The sequence below is a fragment of the Symphalangus syndactylus genome, chromosome 12 (genome assembly GCF_028878055.3).
Source record: "Symphalangus syndactylus isolate Jambi chromosome 12, NHGRI_mSymSyn1-v2.1_pri, whole genome shotgun sequence".
Lineage (NCBI taxonomy): Eukaryota > Metazoa > Chordata > Mammalia > Primates > Hylobatidae > Symphalangus > Symphalangus syndactylus.
Genome location: NC_072441.2, coordinates 143,904,064 through 143,927,271, shown reverse-complemented (window position 1 = coordinate 143,927,271; position 23,208 = coordinate 143,904,064). Strand labels below are relative to the sequence as shown.

The 23,208-nt window shown below is 46.0% G+C and overlaps 1 protein-coding gene across 6 annotated transcripts in view; it reads right to left on the bottom strand.

The window, feature by feature from the left end:
• Positions 1 to 23,208, bottom strand: part of CSMD2 (CUB and Sushi multiple domains 2) — a 645,703-nt gene that overhangs the window by 86,254 nt on the left and 536,241 nt on the right. For 5 of the 6 annotated variants that reach the window (XM_055254886.2, XM_055254887.2, XM_055254891.2 and 2 more), the window contains 9 exons: positions 22,276 to 22,389; positions 15,350 to 15,445; positions 13,918 to 14,121; positions 13,385 to 13,509; positions 12,248 to 12,344; positions 11,049 to 11,153; positions 6,212 to 6,330; positions 5,619 to 5,688; positions 3,212 to 3,328 (listed from right to left, as the gene is read on the bottom strand). In XM_055254886.2, the coding sequence (XP_055110861.1) occupies positions 3,212 to 3,328; positions 5,619 to 5,688; positions 6,212 to 6,330; positions 11,049 to 11,153; positions 12,248 to 12,344; positions 13,385 to 13,509; positions 13,918 to 14,121; positions 15,350 to 15,445; positions 22,276 to 22,389 (1,047 nt within the window). The remainder of the gene's footprint in view (positions 1 to 3,211; positions 3,329 to 5,618; positions 5,689 to 6,211; positions 6,331 to 11,048; positions 11,154 to 12,247; positions 12,345 to 13,384; positions 13,510 to 13,917; positions 14,122 to 15,349; positions 15,446 to 22,275; positions 22,390 to 23,208) is intronic. The other variant, XM_055254889.2, reaches the window with a different exon arrangement.

Below are 23,208 nucleotides of genomic sequence, written 5' to 3'. Positions count from 1 at the left end.
CACAGTCCTGCCTCAAGTGTGCTGCCTCATGCAAGCAGCTCCTGCCAGAGCCATGAGTCCCTGCTACTGATTTCCCACCCAGCCAAGGCTCCTAGAACAGGCTTTGGGAATTCCTCGTGCAGCCAAGTCTCTTGTCTTTGACACGGCTGAACTTAAAAGTGTATTATTCATCAAAATTAAAGGCATCAGTCATTTCAGAGCTCCACTCGAGTTCATTTTATTTTGTTGAAAACAGAGTTCAGGGTCAACACTTGTTTTAATTTATGATTCATATGTCCAATATCAGCATAAAGATAGTTTTGCTAGAATAAACTTTTCATTTAAAAATAACACCCCCAATACTTAATCAAAAGACATGACTTTCAATACTGCTGTTTTCTAGAACCCTTATGATAATTCAGAAACGTAGGGCTTAGAAGTATACATTGTCCCCTCTCGTCCATAAAGAGGCCAAATAAAGTTTATACTTTGGGATCTTAGTGAGTTAATCAAGACCTTCTAGCAACCTGACAGGTTAAATAAATCTAATTAAGTTCTTAATGTACATATTAATATACTCTTTCAAGAATGAAGGTGGGAACATTTATGTTTGTTTACTGATAAGATTTTTCAAAATTAGATCACTATGGAAAATGTTATTGAAGAAATATATTTACTGAACATAGGAAAAAGTCCATGTTGCATTGATAATTGTAAAAATCAGATGACAAATAGTATGCTGTATACAATTCTAATTTTTGTATTATAAAACATGGAAGAATATTAATTCATCTACTAAGAATATTTGCTGGGCATTTGCTGTACATCAAGGCTGTGCTAGGCATTGTACAGGATAAGCAAGATCAAGAAGGTCCTTGTCTTCATGAGACTTACATAGTAATGGTGGGAGACTAAGCCATTAGGGATTATCGTTGCACGATGAGATTATAGGTGGATTTTCATTTTTAAAACTGGCTTATCTGAACTATCGAATGAGCTCAGAATAAGCACGAGTGTAATTTTTTTTGCATCTGATAATTTAAAGAATAAAATAAAGACTTGACACTTAATGTTGAAGACCTTTCATCTCCTGCCCTGTTGCATTCCCTTCCTGCCCTCCACAGAAGCAATCACATGAATTTGGAAGATATCCTTCCAGTTCATGGTTTTGGATTCTTAAATATGTATCTGGGTTTACGTGTTTTCAAGATTTACATAAATGATATGATACTGTACATACAGTTTTTTACATAATATTGTGTTTTTCAAGGCCTATCCATGTTAATATACAAAAATAGAGTTCATTCATTTTAACTGCATGTTAATTCCATTTTATGAATTATCCAACCATACAGTTCACTCCCCAACCCATGAACATGCAGACTGTTTCCAAGTTGCAGATAATTTTGTGATTTTTTTTTTTTTTTTTTTTTTTGAGGCAGAGTCTTGCTCTGTCGCCCGGGGTGGAGTGCAGTGGCGCGATCTCGGCTCACTGCAAGCTCCGCCTCCCGGGTTCACGCCATTCTCCTGCCTCAGCCTCCCGAGTAGCTGGGACTACAGGCACCGGCCACCACGCCCGGCTAATTTTTTGTATTTTTAGTAGAGACGGGGTTTCACCGTGTCAGCCTGTGATGACATCTTTGTACACATTATCTGAGGAGCCTGTGCTGTCCATTCCACCGCCCAGGCATCGTCCCCTCATACAGGAGCACTGCGGGCTGCATGCCCACAGAAGGGGCTCTTTAAGGATGGCGGAATTTCCGACTTGAACTCCACGGAAAGAACTGGACTGTGACCGCCATCTAGTGGAGCAGCATGTAGCTGCAGCAGCTCTTTACACGCTGAGACCAGGTACCAAGTTAGGGACCTCGGCAGAATCCAACATTAACTTGAAAGCAAGGGATCCAGGGCCTCTGCAACTGGACCCAGCAGTAGCTTCTTCCCTGAAACCTGAATTAGCACCCAGAATTTAGAGGTGAAAATGGTGGCTGAACAGAAGGACTTACGGGGAAAGCCACCTCATTCAAACTTCTGTTTGCCTTTGGATGTTGCCCTCCCCACCTTCTATCATCTTGGTTTTGCCTCAAGACTGGATGCAGAGGTACAGAGTCTCCCAGATTCTCTTAATGTCTCAAAGTCTGGAGTCTCCTAAGACTGCCGAGGGTGTCATCGCTTTGCTGCCAGTTTCCTTCAGAAGATGGTACTGAACACCCAGTTTCCTTCAGAAGATGGTACTGAACAGAAAATAACATCTTTCAGAGGGCCACCAAGCTCTCTCCTCCCCTCCAACCAGATTTAGAGAAGGCCAGTTAGACTGCTTTCTCCCAAAAGCCCCTTCCCTAATCTCTAATCACACTCCAGGCTGAATAATGAAGGACAAAATGGGAGATCTTCATTTCTGAGGCTCACGGACTGGCATTCAGGGCTGTGCAGGCATAATCCCCTTGGGACATTTCATTCCTAGAAGCAGTGCAATGGCTTGGGCAAGATGACCCATGTGTACGGCCCATCAGTTCCATGTCAGCATAAAGCCCTCATCCCTTCAACAGAGACATTTGGGTTAAATGATATTCCCAGTGCGTAATACGTGGATCACCAGCAATTAAATTTTGTACCCACACTGATGTCCTCCATACCCTGACAACCTCCCATGCCTGGCATACTCCAGCTCCAAAAACAAAACAAAACAAAAATAACCCCCTAAAACCAAAAAAACAACCTTCCCAGTCTCTAGGCCAGCTAGAATGTACATACAAAGAAGAATGCAAACTTGATTTCACATTGATTTGGCTCAATTTAATTAGGATGATAAAGAGACATTGGAGTTAAAAATACAACTTGAGGTCCAGTCTCTGTATGACAGATTTCTGCCCCCCCCCGCCTTTTTTTTTAAGTCCCTGAGTAATTTATTTTTATTTTTTATTTTTAATATCAAGTGATACAGTGTTAGGTATAATCCGAGTAATTTCCCATTCCACATTCCTGGATTTTAGTTTATGGCTCAAATAATAATAATGGCAACCAATAAGACTTTTCTCCCCCTATATGTTAATCTCTGCCGTTCTTAATTAGTCTTCACAATTGTACAAGAGGTCAACAGATGAGAAAACAGAGAGGCAGAGTACTGAACGACTTGGCCCAAGGCTGCGCTAAGAGATTTTGGCTGACAGTGGTTTTAAGCTCAGGGGTCTGGGCATGAAGCCTGTCTCCTCTGGGGGCTGCAGAGACTTACCAAAGCCCACGGGCAGTGCTATTTTCCAGGAGCAGTCCACATTACTGGGGTAGTTGCCTGGGAAGCCGGGGCTCAGGATCACCCCCTCCATCTCCTCTACTGCTCCCCCACACTGTGCTGTGACAATGAGATGAGACAGAGGGTCAGGACAACATCAAGGGGTGTACAGGGCCCTGCCAACGTTTGGAAGCTCCCTTCAAGCAGCAGTTTTTAAGCTTTCATGAGTCATATAGCCCCTTGAGAATCCAAAGGAATCTTCTTAAAAGACTATGCCCATGGGCGACATTCAGTATGTACATTCAGGAAGGGAGGTGCATTCTAGGGCAGCCTAAAAGTTCACAAGCCCAAGTTATGGACTCTTAACCTTGAACATGCCCTTCACAGGTCAGTTCCCTGGTGAGGATGTGCAGGAAAAGTGAGGAAGTTCTGTGCCAAAAGAAGTCCGACCATTTCTCACTGCATCCCCCAAATCTCCCTCTCCTCACTGCCCAATCCACTCTTCCAAGACTGCAGAAAAAGGATGAAAGAAGGGGACTGGCATGCATCAAGTCCCCACTCTGTGCCCGGCACCATGCCAGTCTCTTCTCAAATATATATTTCAGGGGGCAGGGTGGCCGGCAGGGGAGGCTCACCATGAGCCCATCCTCAGAAAAGTGACTGTGATCAGCATTCCACAGGAGCCAACCACCAGGCTGTGTGAGTGACCCAGGGGCTTAGGGACATCTGATATGCCAATCAAGGTGAGTTCAGAGTCATCTGAGGATGCAGGGCTGGGGCGCCCCTGCAGTCTGGTCAGTTGACATCAGTTCTTTTCTTTTGCATCTTATAAGAAAACGGTTGTGTGAACAGAAAGGGGTTAGCCAGTCTCAGAGACCCAGGGAAAGGATAGTAGAACAGGTATTGGCAGGTCCAGGCAAGTGCTTTCTGGGGAGAGGGCAGCTTGGCAAACAGACCCGAAAACAGTGCAGAGTACCAGCCTCGATTGCCTGTGTCACAATCCCACCTTCACTTCCGATGGGACCATGGGCAAGTTCAAAATCCTCCAGAACTCGGTTTCCCACAACTGTAAAACGGAACTAGTGACAGCCCCCATCTAACCGGGTTGTTGTGAGGTCACATCAGAAAGGACTGCGTTTTGCTTGGGACAAGGCTGGCACATGTTGTAAACCCCCAATGACCAGCAGCTGCCGTTAAATGAATGGTTTCCATGGCAAGGTCTTTGTAGTCGCTAATGGGGGGAAGTGCCTTGGGCTGACCATTCACATTTCTGACCTGTTCCACAGATGCCTATGCCCTATGCCATGGTGAAACCAGAGAAGAGAAATGCCATTGTGCTTGAGTGTCACTTCCTTACCTCCCTGCACTTCCTATCCCAAGGTCAGCCTTGAGGGGCACCTCACAATCGACTGGGCACCAGAGAACCTTAGGTTTCCGTTCCTGACTCTGCCACTTCCTTTTTAATCCTAAAAGACTGAGATTTCCTGTTTGCAAATTGAGGTTAATGGTACCTCCCCTGAAGGGCTGATCTGAGGAAATATGAAGCTCCATGTCTAGCATATAGTAGATATTTAAATAAACGTGCCTTTCTTCCTTGCCTAACTGGACCAGAAGCTTCTGAAGGGGAGACACTGTCTTTTCTTGTGTCTGCTGATCTGCTCATCACTGCCATAGCACAGGGTAAGGGACGAAGCCAAGTCTTTGTTTTGCATATAACCCTCAGCATTTCTTCTTTTTTCTTTTCTTTTGTTTTTTTTTGAGACGGAGTTTTGCTCTGTCACCCAGGCTGGAGTACAGTGGTGCAATCTCGGCTCACTGCAACCTCCGCCTCCTGGGTTCAAGTGATTCTCCTGCCTCAGCCTCCTGAGTAGCTGAGATTACAAGTGTGTGCCACCACATCTGCCTAATTTTTGTATTTTTAGTAGAGATGAGGGTTTCACCATGTTGGCCAGGCTGGTCTCGAACCCCTGACCTCAAGTGTTCCGCCCGACTCAGCCTCCCAAAGTGCTGGGATTACAGGCACGAGCCACTGCGCCCGGCCACCCTCATCATTTCTTTATTAGATTTATCTGTCTGTCCCACAAGAAGGCACAGGGGGAAGCCCAAAGTGCCTAGAAATTCCGTCTGGGATCTGGTTGATTAACTAGAGCCAGAACGGTCATCATCATGTTTTCAAATGGACACACCTCCTGTAACTTTTCATTTGGTGGGGCAGAGGTTTCCAAAAGTGATGACTGCGTTAAATGGGAGTTAGAGATTATAAAAACATCAGTTTAAAACGACTGACTTGGAACAAATCCAGAATATCAAACTTTCTTCTGATTTGAACTTGAACTCAGTGATACACTACTGAGCTAAGATCCCTGAGAGAAAATGGGTTGGAATGAATTGTAAAGTCTGGCTCTCTTACCAATACAGAGTGGAGGAGGGTAGTTCCATCGCCGCACGGTTCCGGGCATGCAGGAGATGTGGGCGTGGCCCTGGAGGAATCAGGAACAGGGATGGGCTAGCTGTCCCCGTGGGCACAATTGTAGGTACAACCAGGGGCTGTACAGGGGTCTGGTTCGGGGGCCTCATGTTAAGGAACAAGATACACAAAGACACACAGATCCACTGTGGGATGGGAGTGAGGTAGAGGGAGAGAGAATTTGGGGAAGGACAATTATTAACAACCATTACTAAAGAATTCTCATTATTAGAGGTTTCCTTGTGAGATTCCTTTAATTACTAAATTCCCTGATGGCCTTCAAAGGGAAATTAAATTTTCCTAAAGCCGAATCAAACCCAGCTTTGCAGGAACACATTGGAGGTTGGCTTGTGCCAAATTGTTAAAGTCAGCAGAGTTTATCTTTCGCATGAACAGCTCCAGGAGAGGATAATGGTACCCAGGGGACCTGGGGGCTGCTCCCTGTTCTTTGGTGACTGTAGCTCTGCTGGTGTAAGGCTGGCCAACCACATCTCAGGGGACACCTGTTTCCTGTTCTAGGGTGTCAGGGGAGGTACCTGGAGGGCATATCCCGGCTCACACTGGAAAGACACCACATCATTCACCAAGTAGCGCTCGCCAGTCTTCACCCCATTACTGGGCACAGCAGGTTCCGGACAACTGCTCAGGCCCACCGCTAGATAAGACAGAGACAGAAGGAAAGGAGAATGGACTAGCCCAGCAGGTCAACGTGGCGGTAGGCGGGGGTGATGCTGGCGGCAGGGAGAAGGGGTGCCTCTAATTTGTGCTTTCTCTCGTCCTGTAGGCTAGTTCTTCCCAACTGTCTTCACCTTGCAGCACACAGAGAAAAACAGAATATTTACATGGCATGGAGGCTCAACAGACCAAAGTTCCTTGGGGAAGGTGGGTGTGATCCCAGGGGATGCTGGCTGTTCTGTCCACCCACTGAGCTCTTAGCTAGGGGGCTTAGCTAGGGAGACTTCTCTGCATGCTCTGCTCCCACATCCCTCCTGCTTCTTACTCTTAACTTCCCTCTGTCTTCCTTATCCTAAGAAGACAGATCCTGTGGGCTAAGACGGGGAGGGGGGGGAGAGATCCTAAGAAGACAGATCCTGTGGGCTAAGACGGGGAGGGGGGGGAGAGATCCTAAGAAGACAGATCCTGTAGGCTAAGACGGGGAGGGGGGGGGAGAGATCCTAAGAAGACAGATCCTGTGGGCTAAGACGGGGGGGGGGAGAGAGAGAGAGAGAGAGAGAGAAGAAAGTCAAGAAGAGAAGGAAAGAGAGCAGGGAGGGACATATCAGCAATGCTTAGGGGCTCAGTTTGAGTCTGACTTTCCAAGACTCTGAGAAAAGTGTGCTAGCAGATAAGACTCTCCACTGCCTTATTTCTCCTGTTGTGTTTTCAAGGTCAGGCCAGCCCCTTTCTGGGAGCAGCACTGGTGGCCTCTCACACTTCGCCTCCCATGTTCAGCTCTGGCCTCACTGAGCACTGGCCCCGCTAAAGCCCTCCTTCATCCCCTACCCCAAGCCACTGCTAGTCCAGTCCACCCTGCACTCACAGGCAACTTGTGTTGCTTAAAATCTCTCCTTGAATCATGGGACCTCCTCGCTCAGTGATTTGAAGCAGGTCCTCATGGCCTATCATATGGAATCCAACTTTCTCATCCTGATCTTCTCAGGCCTTTCGTGATCTTGGCCTAGTCCCCTTTCAAGATCGCCTCCACGGGATCTCAAATGCTCCTCCTTCACTCTCCTTTCTTGACTTTTCAAATTCAACCTGCACTCATTTATTCCTCATTACGTGCCTGGCATTGCACACAAGGTTTTGCTAGAGCACCTAGCTTCATCTTCCTCCTCCTCCTTTCTGCCTGTCCATACCATCATCCCAAGAGAAGTGCTCACTGAGCACTTCCCATGAGCAAGGCTGGGGCCCATTGGTGTAGGCATCCCCTCATACCCTTCAATCAGGTCTTCACATCCCATTTCACAGATGAGGACACAGGCCATAGGAGGCGCTGAAACATTCCCTTAGTAAGCCACAGACCCAGGATTCAGACCAAGCCCAGTCTGACCCCAGGTCAGCCAAGCAGAAGCCAAGCCCTGAGGCCACATGAGCCCATGTCTGACCTTGTCCCCTGCTCTCCCTGCCTCCCCTCCTGAAACGGTCCTCATCCTGCTTTGAATCCCTCCCTGGCTGCCTCCCACACAGCAAATGGGAGAGTAGCATTTCCAGACAGGGGGCTTCCTGCCTCTCCTGTGCTCTGCAGGAGTCCACGTACAGGTGCAGGCACTTCAGATGCACTAAAAAGTTTCTGTGTCTTGCTGGACTGGACTTGGAGGGCACTTCTCCTGGGGCAAGGGCCAGAAGACTCACAAGGAGGCGGAGAGGTAGCTGTGAACTCTAAAGTGGTCTTCCTCACCAAGGCGGCAGAAAGGGGAGGATGGCAGACTGTGTATCTGGGTGGCATGGCCCAGAGAGTGTGGGAGATGGCAGCCTTGGCCCTTCTGGGGGCTCCCTTGGGGGATACAGGCTCCTTTGGGGGATACAGGCTCCCTGAGGAGCCCACGTGTATCCAGTGCCCACAGGCAGCTAGGGGCTCATGGAAAAGAAACAGGGAAGGACCAATCAGCCTAGACCATCAGCCACCAACCCATCTTCCCAGGCAGCAGCTAATGAGTCCTCATGCCACATTCAGAGATGAGACTCTGATAACTACATGTGCTTTTTTTCCTTCTGAGGGAAACTCACATATAACAAAATGCACAAATTGTGCATGAACATGGTAATAATCAAGTAAACATCATAATGTTTACTTGATATGAGTGTACATGTGCTGAGTTTTGACAAATGCCTGTACCTTTGTAACCCAAACACCTGTCAAAACCATAGAATGTTGCTATCACTCTGCAAATTCCTTCACACTTTTCCCAGGCAATTCTTGTCCCACATGTGCTCTTAAGATGTGAGTGTGATATTTGGAAATGAAAACTCTTTGAGCCTTGTCCAAAACTCTCAGCAGCAGAGACAAAAGACCCCAAGGACAAGCATTAAAAAAACCATCAACCTGAGTTTCAAGTGCTACATTTGTCATCTTGTCTATTTCTCCCCCTTCCTCTGCACACTCCAAGTAGAACAAAACTCACTATTTAGTGCAGTGGTCGCAACTAAGTAGACCTACTTATTGGAAAGACCTACTTACTGTCCAGTGATGGATAGAAGAGAAGAATGAGAACAAAAAAGCACGGTAGGAAGAAAAATGGAATGGGAGAAAGATGAGGCTGAAGAGAAAAATGGAGGGAGATATAGAAAAGTCCATTCTAACTTAACTTATGCTACACAGATTGATTTTATTTAAGCCATGCTTACAACAAAGGAAAAATTATTTTTTATCATATGTAATTTATTACTTTTGAAAGCATATTGCTCCATTTCCACTTAAATTAAATAAACATTAATTATGAATCATAGCAGTGGATGTGACTTTTCAGTACCCTTCAAAACCATTTGCCTCTACAATAGCAGTTAATTCTCTATTGTCTGTGAGCTCTTTGTAGATTATCCTACAAAATAAAATATAACTACAGGGCCCTGGCTCCTAGGAATTCCAGTCTCCAAATACCAGTGGGAAGCTCTGTTTCTCCCTAGCTCTTCCCATCATGAGGGGACAACACATGAAATGTCAGCTACTGAGAAAACTGCCAGTCCCCTTGGACAAAGAAAATTGAGAAGAGGTGGACTTTTTCCTGGGAATGAGGCAGTAGAATGGCAAAGTGATTTAGAAAGAAAATGTATCTTTGGGAGAAGAACGAACAGAGAAGATTCTAAGGAACATTTAAGAGCTCAAAATATTGGATAGAGAAACAAAACTGGAGAGAACAGAGAAGAAGGGATAAAAGGAAAAAATGTGATTTAGTCAAGAAACCCAGGATATTTCACTCCACCAGGGGAGTGAAGCCTTACACATCTGCTGGAAGGAGTCTTAGAGGTCCCTGTCCTACCCTTTACCCTGCAGGGTCTGCTCCTAGCTGTCTTGGGTCTTTTTTTTTTTTTTTCTTCCAGGTGCATGCTTCAGTTCTTTCAGGTGATGAGCATCCTGGGATCTGTTTAATTCTTTCTGAAGCAGCTGGATGAAGTTCATTTGCTTCACAGACCCAGATGGGCATGTGTGTAACATATAGTTCTGACCCAATTAGGCATCTAGCACCAAGTGGGCCTTCTTTCTGCACAGGCCCATGCTGTCACAGATGGTCAAGCCAACCATGCCTTCCTGCATTTTCACTTCTCATTGCAAACCTAACTCAGGCATCCCCTTCTGCAAGTCCTTCCATGGCTAGCTTTAGCTCCTTTCCTTTGTGCTTTCTTAGCATCTCTCCTTTCCTCTGCACTTTCTTAGGTTTCACTAAAATGACTGTGTCCATGTCCATCTCTTCCTCTAGATTTTGTGCTTTTGAAGGCAGGGGCCTTGTCTTATTGACCTTTGTACTATGGGGGCCTAACACAGTGCGTGGCACATTGCAGGTGTTCAATGTGTCTTCAGGACATTTGCATCTCCACCCGCCCACAACCATTCTCACCCTTGAACCATTTCTCTACCATCTGGAGCCATCCATGAGAGCACCTGTAATGCTGTCATGCACCTCTCTGTCTACGTATCTACCTCTCTCTAGTGGACTTTGACTGACCCATTTTAATCTTTCCCAATCCTGGCAAAACCCAGAACAGCGCCTGGCATGTTGTAAATGCTCAATAAGTATTTGCTGAATAAAAGTGTAAAAAATGCTGCTGCCTACCTATTCTTTCCTGTACCCAGTGGAGAAAGGGGGTGGGGCAGGCAGTCCCAGTATGCAAGCAGTTTCCCTAGAAACCTCTTTCTTTGTTCCCCAGAAGGCACATCCACAAATCTTTTTCTGTGAAGAGTATTTAGTAGTGACCACTTAGGGATGCCAGAAGCCAGGATATAAGGGTTTGAGCCTGCAGTGAGAAATCTGGTAGAAGATGAGTGAGGTATCCAATGAGAGGAGGAACTTCAAAAATAATCGCATCACAGAACTAGGGGTTAGAGAGGCCAGGTTTTAGACCTGGGGGAGGAAAGCACAATTTTCTTACATCCCAATTATATACTGGGACCTTGGCCAATGCAAGTCCCCTTCCCATTCCTGGTGTGGATACTGAGCAGGCACACAGGTTTTCGAGTAACGGACACTTGGAGGAGAACTCAGCCTTGAGGAGGTTTCGACCTTCTCTGGGCTTTAGCATCCTCACCTAGGTTTGTGGGAAGGCTTAAGTGGGATGGACAATATGCAGCTCCAGTACAATCCTTGCTCAGAAGGGGCTCAGTAACTGTTAGGTCCCACCCTGAACCCTGTACCAGCCAAGACCCCGGATTCTCACTTTTGTACTCCAAGTGGAAGCCAGCTGCAGATACGCTGATATCTGAGTAGAAATGAAGGTAGAGCTGGTTGGAGGTGCTGTTCAGAAGAGCAGGCATGGTTGTTCCTAGGGCAAGGACACCAGGGGTCATTTAAGTTCGGCTCCTCCAGGTCCTTGCATTCCTCCCCATTCCTCTGGATTTTGCTACCTGCTGACATTCTGCTCCCAAGGCCCCCAGATGTCCCCAGTTATGAAACTCACTAAATGACAAATTAGAACTCCTCAGAGGGCTAGGTCTCCACTGGCTGAGGGAGGGGGACTCCAATCTGCTTCCTGTAAGATGAGCAGTGGCAGAGCCATGTGCCCGCAGGAGGGTGAGGTATGAGTTGGGTCTCCTCCTAGCCATCTACAGGATAACTCTGACCTGTGTTATTCTCTGGGAAGTCCTGCAGTGTGGACAGTTTATCTGAAGCATGTGACTCCTCTTTATGTCTTGGCCACCTAGAGTTCTGGGCCTAAAAGATTCAGATAATTGCCCTGGCCACTGGGCACAGCTATACACCACACTCAGTCAGAAGTCCATCACTAGAATGGCAAAATGGTGTTGCCACTTTGGAAAACAGGAAGTTCCTCCAAAAGTTAAACAAAGAGTTCCCACATGACCCAGCAATTCCATTCCTAGGTATATACTCAAGAGAAGTGACAATGTGTGTTCACACCAAGACTTGTGTGTGAGCATTATTCATAACAGCACAAAAGTGGAAGCAAGCCATTGACTGATGAACGGACACATAAAATATGCTCTGTCCTTACAATGAAGTGCTGAACCATACTGTGACTTGGTGAACTCTGAAAACGTCATGTTAAGTGAAAGAAGCCAAACACAGAAGGCTTCCATTTATATGAAATGCCCGGAATAGGCAAATCCATAGAGATAGAAAGTAGATTACTGGTTACTAGAGGCTCGGTGTGGGCTGGGGAGGGGGGTGCAAATGGGTACCTGGTTTATTTTGGGGTGGCCAAAATGTTCTGGGATTAGATAGTAGTGATGGTTGTAGGACCTTTCGAATCTACTGAAAACCACTGATGTGTCCGCTTGAAAATGGTGAATTTCATGGAATATAAATTACATCTCAATAATAATAATGATAGTAACAATGTTCATGATAATGAGTTCCAGCACTACCCTCCAGATTGAAGCCCCTGGAAACCCTGCTTACCTGAGAAACTCCCCAGCATGGTTACCGTGTTATCTGCACCGTCAAATACTTCCAGGGAGTCCCAGTTCTGCTCTGTGACAAAACTGATGACTTGGATCTGGGAAGGCAGAAGATTGAATTGTTGGTTAGGCAGCCTGCATCCCTCCCTCCTTCTCTGCTTCCCCTTTCTGCCCTTCCCATAGTTAATTCGATTTGTTGAGAATCTACTCTGGGCCTAACACTGTGCTAGTCCCTTCCAGTAAAAGTAAGATGCAACCCTGACTCCAAGGAGCTCATTGTCCAGTGGGGAAGACAGATGTGGAAACAAAATGATTAGAAGACAGTGGGATATTCTGCAAGGCAGAGCATGGGGAAAAGAATTTCCAGGAAGTGGGAAGACAGTCTCACTGACTGCCTCCTCATCTCTGGAATGTTCCTTGGGTTTCCCCACTTTCCTGCCTTGATTGCATTAGATGTCCTGCAGCAATGAGCCCGTAACCCACTCCTGCCCGGATCTGTCTGCTGGAGTCCCAGTTTGCTGCCTCTCTGTTGGCCTTGCAGGCTCCTGACCCTCTTCCCTGCCTTGGCACCAATGCTGGGGCCTCCCTCTGCCTGGCTCTTACCCGTGGGTACCAGTTATGCCCCCAGTTCAGCTTCTACAGCTCAGGCTGTGCGTGGTTCCCTAGGTGTGTGCCTGGGCGTTCTCTGTGCTTCAGCTGTGCTGGGTGCTTTGCTCTTTCTTCTCATCAGCACTGCCTCCCCTTCTAACCCTCAGAATCTTAAGAAAATCTTTAGCCATTTGAGAAACAACTTCTGTGAATCCTTTCCGCACTTCAGATTCCAGCTCCAGGCCCATTCCTTCTTTTAGCCTCCCCTCCTGGCCAAGGCCAATCAATGCCCACCTCTCCTCCTTCCTGGATTACCTGACCCCCACCGCATGGCCCTGAAGCTCTTAGGGCCTGGAACCTGCTGTGTTTTCTGCATGGGAGGCACATCTCCACACTGGGACTGAACCTCCTTAGTCGCAGGGGCAGGTACAGGGCTGGTATGTCTCTTCCTGGCTCACCCTGACTCAGGCCTTGGCACCAGCCAGCACCTGTGGTTGTCACCTGTGAGCAGACGGCCACCTGCCTGACCGAAGAGCCTCCTTGCCCCTACCTGGATGCCAGCGCCTTCGGGGACCACGATCTTCCACACACAGTTGAGGCTGTTGAGGTACGGCTCTGGGAAGCCCGGGGACAGGATGGTGCCCCTGCGCTCCGTGAGGTTGCCTCCACACGGCACTGGGAGGAGAGGCCGTCGGGTGAGAGGCTTTGTGGGCTCCCGTGGGAGCCTCCCCAAGCTGACTCCTCCCTCAGGGCCCCCAGCCTCTGTTTGTCCTCCTCCCCATGGGGGGGTGTCTCCCTAATGTCCCCAGTCCTGCCTTCTCCACGGCCTCTCCCCATGCAACTCTCTTCGGGGCCCTGGGCCCAGCTCCCCTCTCCACGTGTGCCCCATCCCCAGTACCCCGGCTGTCTTCACACAGCCCAGAGCACCAGGGACTGGGGTGACTGGGACACTCCACCTCAGCCATGCGGTGGGAAGCGGTCGCTGTGTGTCGTGGGGCATCGCTGGGGCTGACTGCCTCCCCTAGAGAGAAAGGACTACGTGCCGCCCCCCGCACCCCCAACGCCCGGGTGCTGGTTACTCACCCACACACGTGGGCGCTGAGACATTCCACTGGGCCAAGGCCCCAGGCACAGGGAGGCACTCGATCTCTGGCGACCCCTGCAGGGCATAGCCGGAGTTGCATTCGAAGCGGACGATGGCCCCCACCGAGAAGTCACTGCCCAGCCTCTTGCCGTAGCGGGGTTCTGGCACAGAGCTGCACTGCGTGGCGCTGGTTCGGGGAACCGCTGTGGGGGACAAGGGCACTGAGGGGAGGCCTCACCCCCCAGAAACTGGCCCAGGGACGGACATACAACAGGTCTGGAACAAAGATCGTCCGGATGAAACCCTGAGAGGTTCTGGATGCTCTCCTGGAGGGAAGGGCCTGAGGGCTAACTAGGAGGACGCCTGTTATACTGAAGCATAGTTGGACACACAGTGCTACAGCACAGTGCCTGGAAAGAGGGAGGTAGAGCCGTGGACCTCCCACAGACCTCAGGCCCAGTTTTGTTCTTTGCCTTCCCAGTGACGCCCTTCACTCAAGAGGGTCCCACGTTCCCCAGCAAGGAGAATGGGCCTTCCTCCTCCACCTTCGGGGCCTTCGCCCTGCCTCTGTCCTGTGTTCCCCATGTGCCTTAAGATCCTGCCTGGGACCCTGCCCTCCATGACCCCAGTCTTCTCTCCCTCCTGCCGCCCAGAATGGCTGATGGGCCCGGGATGGCCTCCCCTGTGGCAGGATCACTCCTGCATAGAGAAACACAGCTCATCTTGGGCAGAGTCGAATGAACAGGACCATGCTTAGAACCTGGGCCCTACAAAAGTGGATGTTCTCCTGGGCAAGTGGAGGTTGGGGCCTGGGGGTGAAAGCCAGAATGCTCCAAACTGCCTTTCTGGGCCAGTAAGGAAGAGAACTAACACCGACTGGCTGGTTGGTACCAGCTACTTCCCGAAGCCTCTTTGCATCCTATCAGTGAGGCATTGCGATTGCCCTCTCCTTACAGGTGAGCAAACAGGCTCTGAGGCCTGGCGTAGCTGGAGCCTAGCTCGAAGGTGGAGAGGTGGGATTCAAATCGATGTCCATGGCACTTCAGAGCCTATGTTTTCCCCGCACCTTTACTGTGCCTGGCAGACAAAACCAAGCCCCAGGGGAATCTAGGTAAGATGCCTGGGCTGGTCTCTTTAGTGCCATCTGGACCATGCCAGACAATGGGTGGAGTGGGGAAGGGGAAAAAATTAGCTGCCCTTTTCTGACTTCCTTCCTCATTAAACACAGAACTTGTCTAAGAAATGTCTGCTGAGTAAGTGAATGCATAAAATTAACTGAATTTCAGGGAATTGCCCTACTAACTAGTAACTGCCCCCAAACACCCTGAGAAAGGGACTCAGACTAGAGGTCAAAGATCCCTGTTCCTTCGATCACGCGTCCCTTACGAACCGAGATCACCTTCCTACCTCCGGTGTCCGTGTCCTCCATACCTTGGTAGACAAAGTGGAAACCTCTGGCTGGTGCGAGGCCTTTGGCGCTGAACTTAATGAGAACTTGATTGGAGGTGGCCAAGGGCAATGATTCTCCTGCCGAGATAAGGGGCAAGGAGGAGAGAACAGTGAGTCCAGCAGGTGGGCCCAGAAGATAAAATCCTGTCCAGGAAGGAGGGGCTGCCAGTACCCCATGCAGCAATTCCTTCCACATTCCAGGCCTTCCTGAAATAAAATCTCACATTTTTTACTGCATTTTACAATTTAAAGTTTATAGAAAGCTTTTTCATCCACGGTCTTAACTTGACCTGTGGTCACCGTGAGGTTGGCATGACAGAGTTCAGTACCCTCATTTAATAAAGAAGGAAAGAGAGGCCCAGAAAGATTAAATGGCCTGTGCCAGAAAGGAGAAGGCTGCTAGGGATGTGTGGAGCGACAGGGATGGAAAGAGCAGCTGTTACCAAGCCGACTGACTGGTGGTTTACTTGGAAAACTGACATCAAGCTGAGTTTTTAAAAATAGCATTGGCTTCTAGGAAGGAGGATGATGTGATCATCTAGGAGCAACTGGTCTTTTCCAGACACTCTCTCACCATCCTATGAAATGATCGATAACCAGAGCGACGGTATAATTTATTGCTCATACTAGAACACTTGTGAGAGTCAAAGAAAGTGCTATCAATAGTTATGGTGGGACTGTCCCAGGCTAACCAGGTTGTACTATTGCTGGCCAATAACACATGAACCGGGGGGAACCTGCATGAGCACAGGAAACCAGGGGAGGCTGACAGCCTGTGTAGCAGAAGACAAAGGTACATCTGCTTGGTGTAGTACAGTTGGGCCAGGGGAGAGACAGCACCAAGTAGACCTGCAGCCAATTAGTGTAGTCACCATCCTGGGGAAACCCAGGGAGAACCTGAGTGGAGGCAGCGGCATGGCCACTCTGCCTGCTGCCCCCCTGCAGCCTCAGGGACCCTGAGAAGGGCTGCTGACCCCAGACCCCATTCTCAGGAGGAAAGCAGGGATTACAGAGAACCAGGCTATATCTCCACTACAGTGAGGGCTAGAGTTGGGACCCACCAAGGAGCTACTGGGAGGTCCACCTGTACTTCCAGGAAGCTCATGTGATGCCACCAACTTGGGAGCAGAGAGCCTTCTACAAAGCAGGCTTAGATGTACATGTGACCCAGAGGGCTGAACCTGGCTAGGAGTCATTGCCCCGGCTAACAGTTATTGCCCCCAGCTAACGTGTAGCTGCCAAAGCAGAAAGAAACTCATGAAGACAAAGCCTCCCTTTGTTATCACTGCCATCTCCAACTCCTCCTCCAGATGGACGTGAGTAGAGTGAAACTCAACTTTTCTATTTGGCCTGACAGATGTGGATAAGGACCCTACTGAGCTCTCACAGAACCCATGTCAACTTCAGCCCTGAAGGCACATGGGCCCCATCTACAAGGGAGAGCAAATAGTAAAATCACTGGACATAAGAAAAAATGTTAAAGTTTTGAAGAAGGAGATCACTTTGATGTCAAAGCAAACACTTTATGTGAACCACAACAAAGAACAGGCAAAACTCTCAGCAGATGTTCAGTCATGGTTGTCATGCGATTAAATCTAGCATTGCATCTGTGAAGTCAGAGGAAGAAGGATCTGAGATCAATAAAGGCTGCAAAGAGATGAGAAATGCTAGTGCAAGCAGCTGGATTCCACAGAAACTGAACAGTGAAGTGGAGATGAAATTTGGGAAATTCTCTCAGAATCCACAGAAAAAGGATAAAGAGATTCAAATAATGAGAGAAATGACAAGTGACATGAAAGATGAAAAAAAAATCCATATGCATATATCAGGAATTCCAGAAAGAGAAGACAGAGAAATTGAAGGAGAAAAAATATCATTTAAGGCAGGGTGAGGTAGCTCACATCTGTAATCCCAACACTTTGGGAGGCTGAGGGGGGCGGATCACCTGAGGTCAGGAGTTTGTGACCAGCCTGACCAACATGGTGAAAATCCATCTCTACTAAACATACAAAAATTAGCTGGGTGTGGTGGAGCACACCTGGAGTCTCAGCTACTCGGAAGGCTGAGGCAGGAGAATCTCTTGAACCTGGGAGGCAGAGGTTGCAGTGAGCTGAGATCGCACCACTACACTCCAGCCTGGGTGACAGAGTGAGAGACTGTCTCAAAAAGAAAAAAAAAATCCTTTAAGAAAGAAGACACTTTTCCTAAGATGTGAGGTTCAGATTGAAGTATTTGCCAAGTGCAAGATACAATCAGTGAGAAGAGACCTCTACCACAACACATCCTAGTGGGCTTTTTAATTAACAACAAAAAAAAGAAAATCATGTAGACAGAAAAGCACAGGTTACTTACAAGGACAAAGAATCACGTTGGACCCCAATTTGTCTGTAACAGTAAATGTTGGAATAGAGAGGAATAATTACTGCAGTTTTGAAAGATAAAGTTTGACCCATAATTTGATTTACAATCAAGTTGTCATTTATATCCCATGTCAAAAGGAAAGCATTCTCATATATGCATGGTACAGAAAGTACTGCAGTTATAAGCCCCACTGAAAAAAAAAAAAAAAACCCAAAACTAAAGTAGGGAATTCAGGAACCAGCAGAGATAAATACAACCAGAAAAGTGTAATAACTATTGTCAATGAGCTAACAAAACAAAATGCAAATGCAAAAATTTGCTCTTGGGGAAGAAGTCCACAATTTAAAAAATAACTACTATAACATTAATATAAAAGTCCAAATATATCAAGAAAAACTTGAAAATAAGAGATGGGTCAGGTATGTATGGAAAAGCGAGGAAGCAAAATCAAAACAACACAAACAAAAGCGCAGAAAGAACAATACAAGATGACAGATATCAGACCAAATAATTCACTTGTAAAATAAATGAGTCAACTTTCTCTTAAAAGAAAAAGACTTGGAGAAAATGAGAGAAGATATGTCAGGAAAACAGATGCAAAAATTGCTAGAAATACAAGAAGACAACAAAATATCGTAATTGTAATGGGAAATACTTTCATGCAACATTCACAATCATTGATACATCAAAGAGAAAAACAAAATGAAGACTGTTGAGTAGCGGTCCTTAAGCTTTTTCTCCCCCAACACCACTCAGGGACAGGGACATAGTGCACTCCCATCAGTACCAATGGCTCGTTATCAGTGTTTCTCCAAATGAGGAATAATGGACTCTCTGAATATACTGATATTGATATCTACAGGTTTTTTTTTTTTTCTTTTGAGAAGGAGTCTCGCTCTGTCGCCCAGGCTGGAGTGCAATGGCGCGATCTTGGCTCACTGCTACCTCCGCCTCCCGGGTTCAAGTGATTCTCCTGCCTCAGCCTCCCGAGTGGCTGGGATTACAGGCACCCACCACCATGCCCAGTGAATTTTTGTGTTTTTAGTAGACATGGGGTTTCACTGTAATCCCAGCACTTTGGGAGGCTGAGGCAGGTGGATCACTTGAGGTCAGGAGTTTGATATCTACAGGTCTTATACATCTTTCTCTCTTTCTCTCTCCCTCTCTCATCTTCCTCTCCCATCTTCTTCCTTTCCTTTCCTGTTTCTATTGGTCCTATACACCTATATCTACATCCATATTTATATCTATAGGTCTTAAATTTAGACCTCTCTATATCTCTTTACTTGAAAATCCTTACTATAACTCTGAATCTATAGCTATACATCTATCTATCTATCTATCTATCTATCTATCTATCTATCTATCTGTTTCGAAAAGGCATCCTACTCCATGAGTTCCTGATTTACACTCTTGGTTGGGTGTGTATGTGTGAGGTGGTGGTTGCAAAAAATTCATTTGGTTGAGAATCACGGATACAATAGATTTGAATAACAAAATTGAGTAAGATTGATTTAATGGCAATTACAAAACTCATTTACTCCTAACACTAACTTTAGGAGGTAGGACTCTTTCTCTTTGCATTTTACAGAGGAGAAAACCGAAGCTCAGCGAGTTCAAGTATTGTGCCCTAAGACACCTGGAAAACAAACAGGAGAGCTAAGAAAAGAGTGTGATTGTAGAGCCTGAGCTCATTCGTCCTGCTTCTCTACCTTACAGAGAATACACGTCTTTCTTAAATATTTAGGAAACTAAAAAAAGGTCCTTGGCTACTTGAAAGGACCTCAATTAATCCGCAAAGAAGAAATGGTACAGGCCACATTCTTTCACTACATGGAAATAAAAATAAAAATATAAATTAACACAAAAGTTTAATGCAACAAGAACAAAACCCATATTCCTAGGGGAAAAGAAAAGACATTCTTAGCTAACACTTGAGCAAAACGAGTAAACAACACCATGATGAGCTATTAAAAAGTAACGATGATGAACACAGCACAGATCAAAATTTACGGCATGAAGCCAGAACTATGCTTCGAGGTGAATACACCGCTGTAAACATGTTCTTTATTACACAGAGAAAATAATGAACAGAGCTCTCAATTCAAGAAGTTAGAACGAGAACAAAATAATCAGAAGAAGATATGAGGAAGGAAATGATGAAATAAAATCAGAGATTCATAAAAAAAATAGCAACAACAAACTGCAGAATAATTGATAAATTGCAGCAATAAAAATTAAAAAAAAAAACAAATGCAAAAACACAAAACACCTGCTACAGCCGAGTAAAAAGGGGATGATGAATGCACGATGTCGCATAACAAAGGCAGGAATATCACCACTAACACAAAGCAGGGTAAACATCATCATAGTACACTATATACATTGTACTAAATGTAAACAAAATTATGAAATGGATTTTTTACTAAAAGCTAAAATATCAACATTGATATTACGGTAGTATACCTGAATAGACCAATAACCATGGAAGAAAATAAAAGAAAAGCCACTGAAAAGGAGGAGATAAAATAATGAGACGAATTTATTTGCAGATGATATTACTTCTTGCCTAGAGGAGCCAGGAGAATTAGTTGGCAGTGTAAGCAGTATTATGAAGAGTCCAATGACTTTACAAAGCAAATATGCCAAAAACAACAGTCTTTGAATATACTAGTAATGACCAGCTAGAAAACATAATGGGGGAGAAAAGACCCATTTACAGCAGCAACAAAAATCTCCATGAAATATCTAGGAATAAAGTTAACAAAAAATGAATACTGCGTAAATAAAAATTATAGCACCCTCCCAAGGGCTACAGAAGATAAACAAATGGAGAAACATATTGTATTCCTGGATGGGAAGAAGAGTTAATATTATAAACACGTGAGTTCACCCTAATTTAACGTGTAAGTTTTATTAAATCCCGGTCAAGATTTTGATGCAATGTTTTAAACTTAACAAAATATTTCTAAATATAATTTGGAGGCAAAAGTAAGCAACAACAGCCAATAAAAATTCAAAACAAAGAATGGCTTTGGGGACTTATAGTACCACGTATTTAAAATTATTATATAGTAAACACTATTATAGTGTTATAATAATTAAAACTGAAAAAGGAATAGACACTTAGAACAAATGGATAAAAAGTCTAAGAACAGACACTTCATAAAAATTTAGTATATGTAAATTTGGCATTTTGAAAATTCTGCTAGGACAACTGATTAACTATATTTGAAAGAACACAGTTAGATTCCCTATATCAAATAATAAATCAAAATAAATTCCAAAGGTATTAAAGCAGTGTGATGAAACTAAGAAGTGAAAGAAAACACAGAGGAATATTTATTTGACCAGCATAAAAGCAAAGGAGAAAACTATATAAGAAAACATCGATAGATTTGATAGCATGGGAAATTTACATATTCTGACATTAAAGCACCCTGAAGAAAATTATATAGCAGAAGACAAGCTGGAGAGGAGGGCTTTTTATAGCATATTATATATATTTATATAGCTTATAAAATATGGAGCTCTACTCGATAAATAAGAAAATAAGTGCTTATAGAAGAATTGACACAAATTCACAATAAATTCACAAATAAAAAATGCACAGGCCAATAAACACATTAGAAAAATTTAACCTAAGTAGTAATAAAACAAGGCAAATTAGAAAATGAGATACCATTTTCACTTTTCAAACTGATGACGCTTTTGTTTTTTTGATTACCTGGTTTTGTGAGAATAAAACATGCTCTCTTTCTTATTGTTGGTGATCAAACTGACAAGATCTTTCTAGAGGGATATTTGATAATCTGCATAAAAAGCCTTAAAGATCTCACATATCCTTTAACTTGGCAATTCCACTTCTAGATATTCTAAAGTAACAGAAATGTATATAAAGATGTATGTACAATACATTGCATTACTATTCATAAGCACAAAACATTACAATCTAAATGTTCAATAACAGGGAATTCGTTACATAAATTTTAACTAACTATATGAGAGACTACTATGTGGCACTTAAAAATCCTAGCCTAGAAGAAAAAAATGACAGAGAAAAGCTCGCAGCGAATATTTCAATAAAATATGTATATTGGTTTGTTGAATAAAATATGTAAACGTCGAAGTAGATACAAAGACTGGAAGGAAATCCACTACATCTTGTCAGTGGCTCTTTCGGGGTAGTCTTTATTTTGATTCTGTATGCAATTATTTTGTTTTATCACTAAGTTTTCTCTAATGAAAATGCAATACATTTAGAATAAGAATAAAAGTTGCATCTGAATACGAACCAACAGGAGAAGGCTGCACCACAAGGGGGCGGTGTAGACACAGCCTGGGTGAGTGCCGCTGCTGAAGGCCCCGCGAGCTGGAGCTCTCAGGAGCTGGCTGCAGCGTTGCAGAATAAGCACCAGAGCACGACAGGCACGCAGGGCCGTAGGGTTCCACCTGCGGCCATGGGGTGCTTCTACAGCCTCCTTCCTTTAGCCGGCCGTGATGCCCCCGGCCCACAACCATCCCCACCCTGGCCGAGCCCCGGGTACCTGTATGGGAGCCCGAGAGGGAGCTGAGGAGCCGCGAGTGATGGCTGTGGCCGTCGTGAACCTCCACCACGTCGTTGAGGGCCGTGTGAAAGAAGGCGAACTGGCCAAACACCACTGCGGAGGAGACACGGTGTGGGGACTGGGCAGGCACGCTGGGGGCAGGAGAGGGGATCTAGGGGTCCAGGGGCCCAAGCCAGGAGGAGGGCAGCCCTGGGGACGTTGTTGGTTCCTGGGCTGTGGCTTGCTGCACTGGTTAGTGCAGTGGCACAGTCTGGCAGTGACACAGTGGCACAGGGAGGCAGGGACCTGGCAAGGCGGGGCTGGCCTTCACAAGGGTCAAGATAATATGGAGGGCTGCACCCAAAGGTCAGGCGGGTGGAGGCGAAACGGAGCCAACTTTGTTCCTTTCCCGGATAGCAGCTGCAGCAGCTACTGGAGGCCATCAGAGGGCTTTGGGTACCATCCCTCATTCTCCATGCGATGTCAGGACCCCACATTCAGGCGTCCCAAGGTCAGTTAGTCAGTGTCATTGAGTTGAAAACTGTATACCGAGATCTGTAGTGGGTGCTGTGAGCTCCTTATCACGGAAGGGATCCAAGCACAAACTACATGCCCACCTATCAAGGATTCTGCTCTGGGTGACAGATCAGATTGGACAGCCTTTCAGGACTTTTCTAACTGCGATCCTGGAGGTCTGAGGCCCCTCCCACGTCAGTATATTGGGGAGTGTGTGTACATGTACATAGGTGTCCTGGTTCTGGGGCAGGAGTGGGTGTACTGATGGCTGGAGCTATGGGTAGAGATGAGACTGGGAATTTATAGAGGACAGAAAACATGTCTCTCTCATCTCTGCAACTCCAGGACCCAGGAGAGTGCATGGCCCCCAGTGGGTGCTTACTAAATGTTTGGTGAACGCCTCAAGCATCAGGCCTT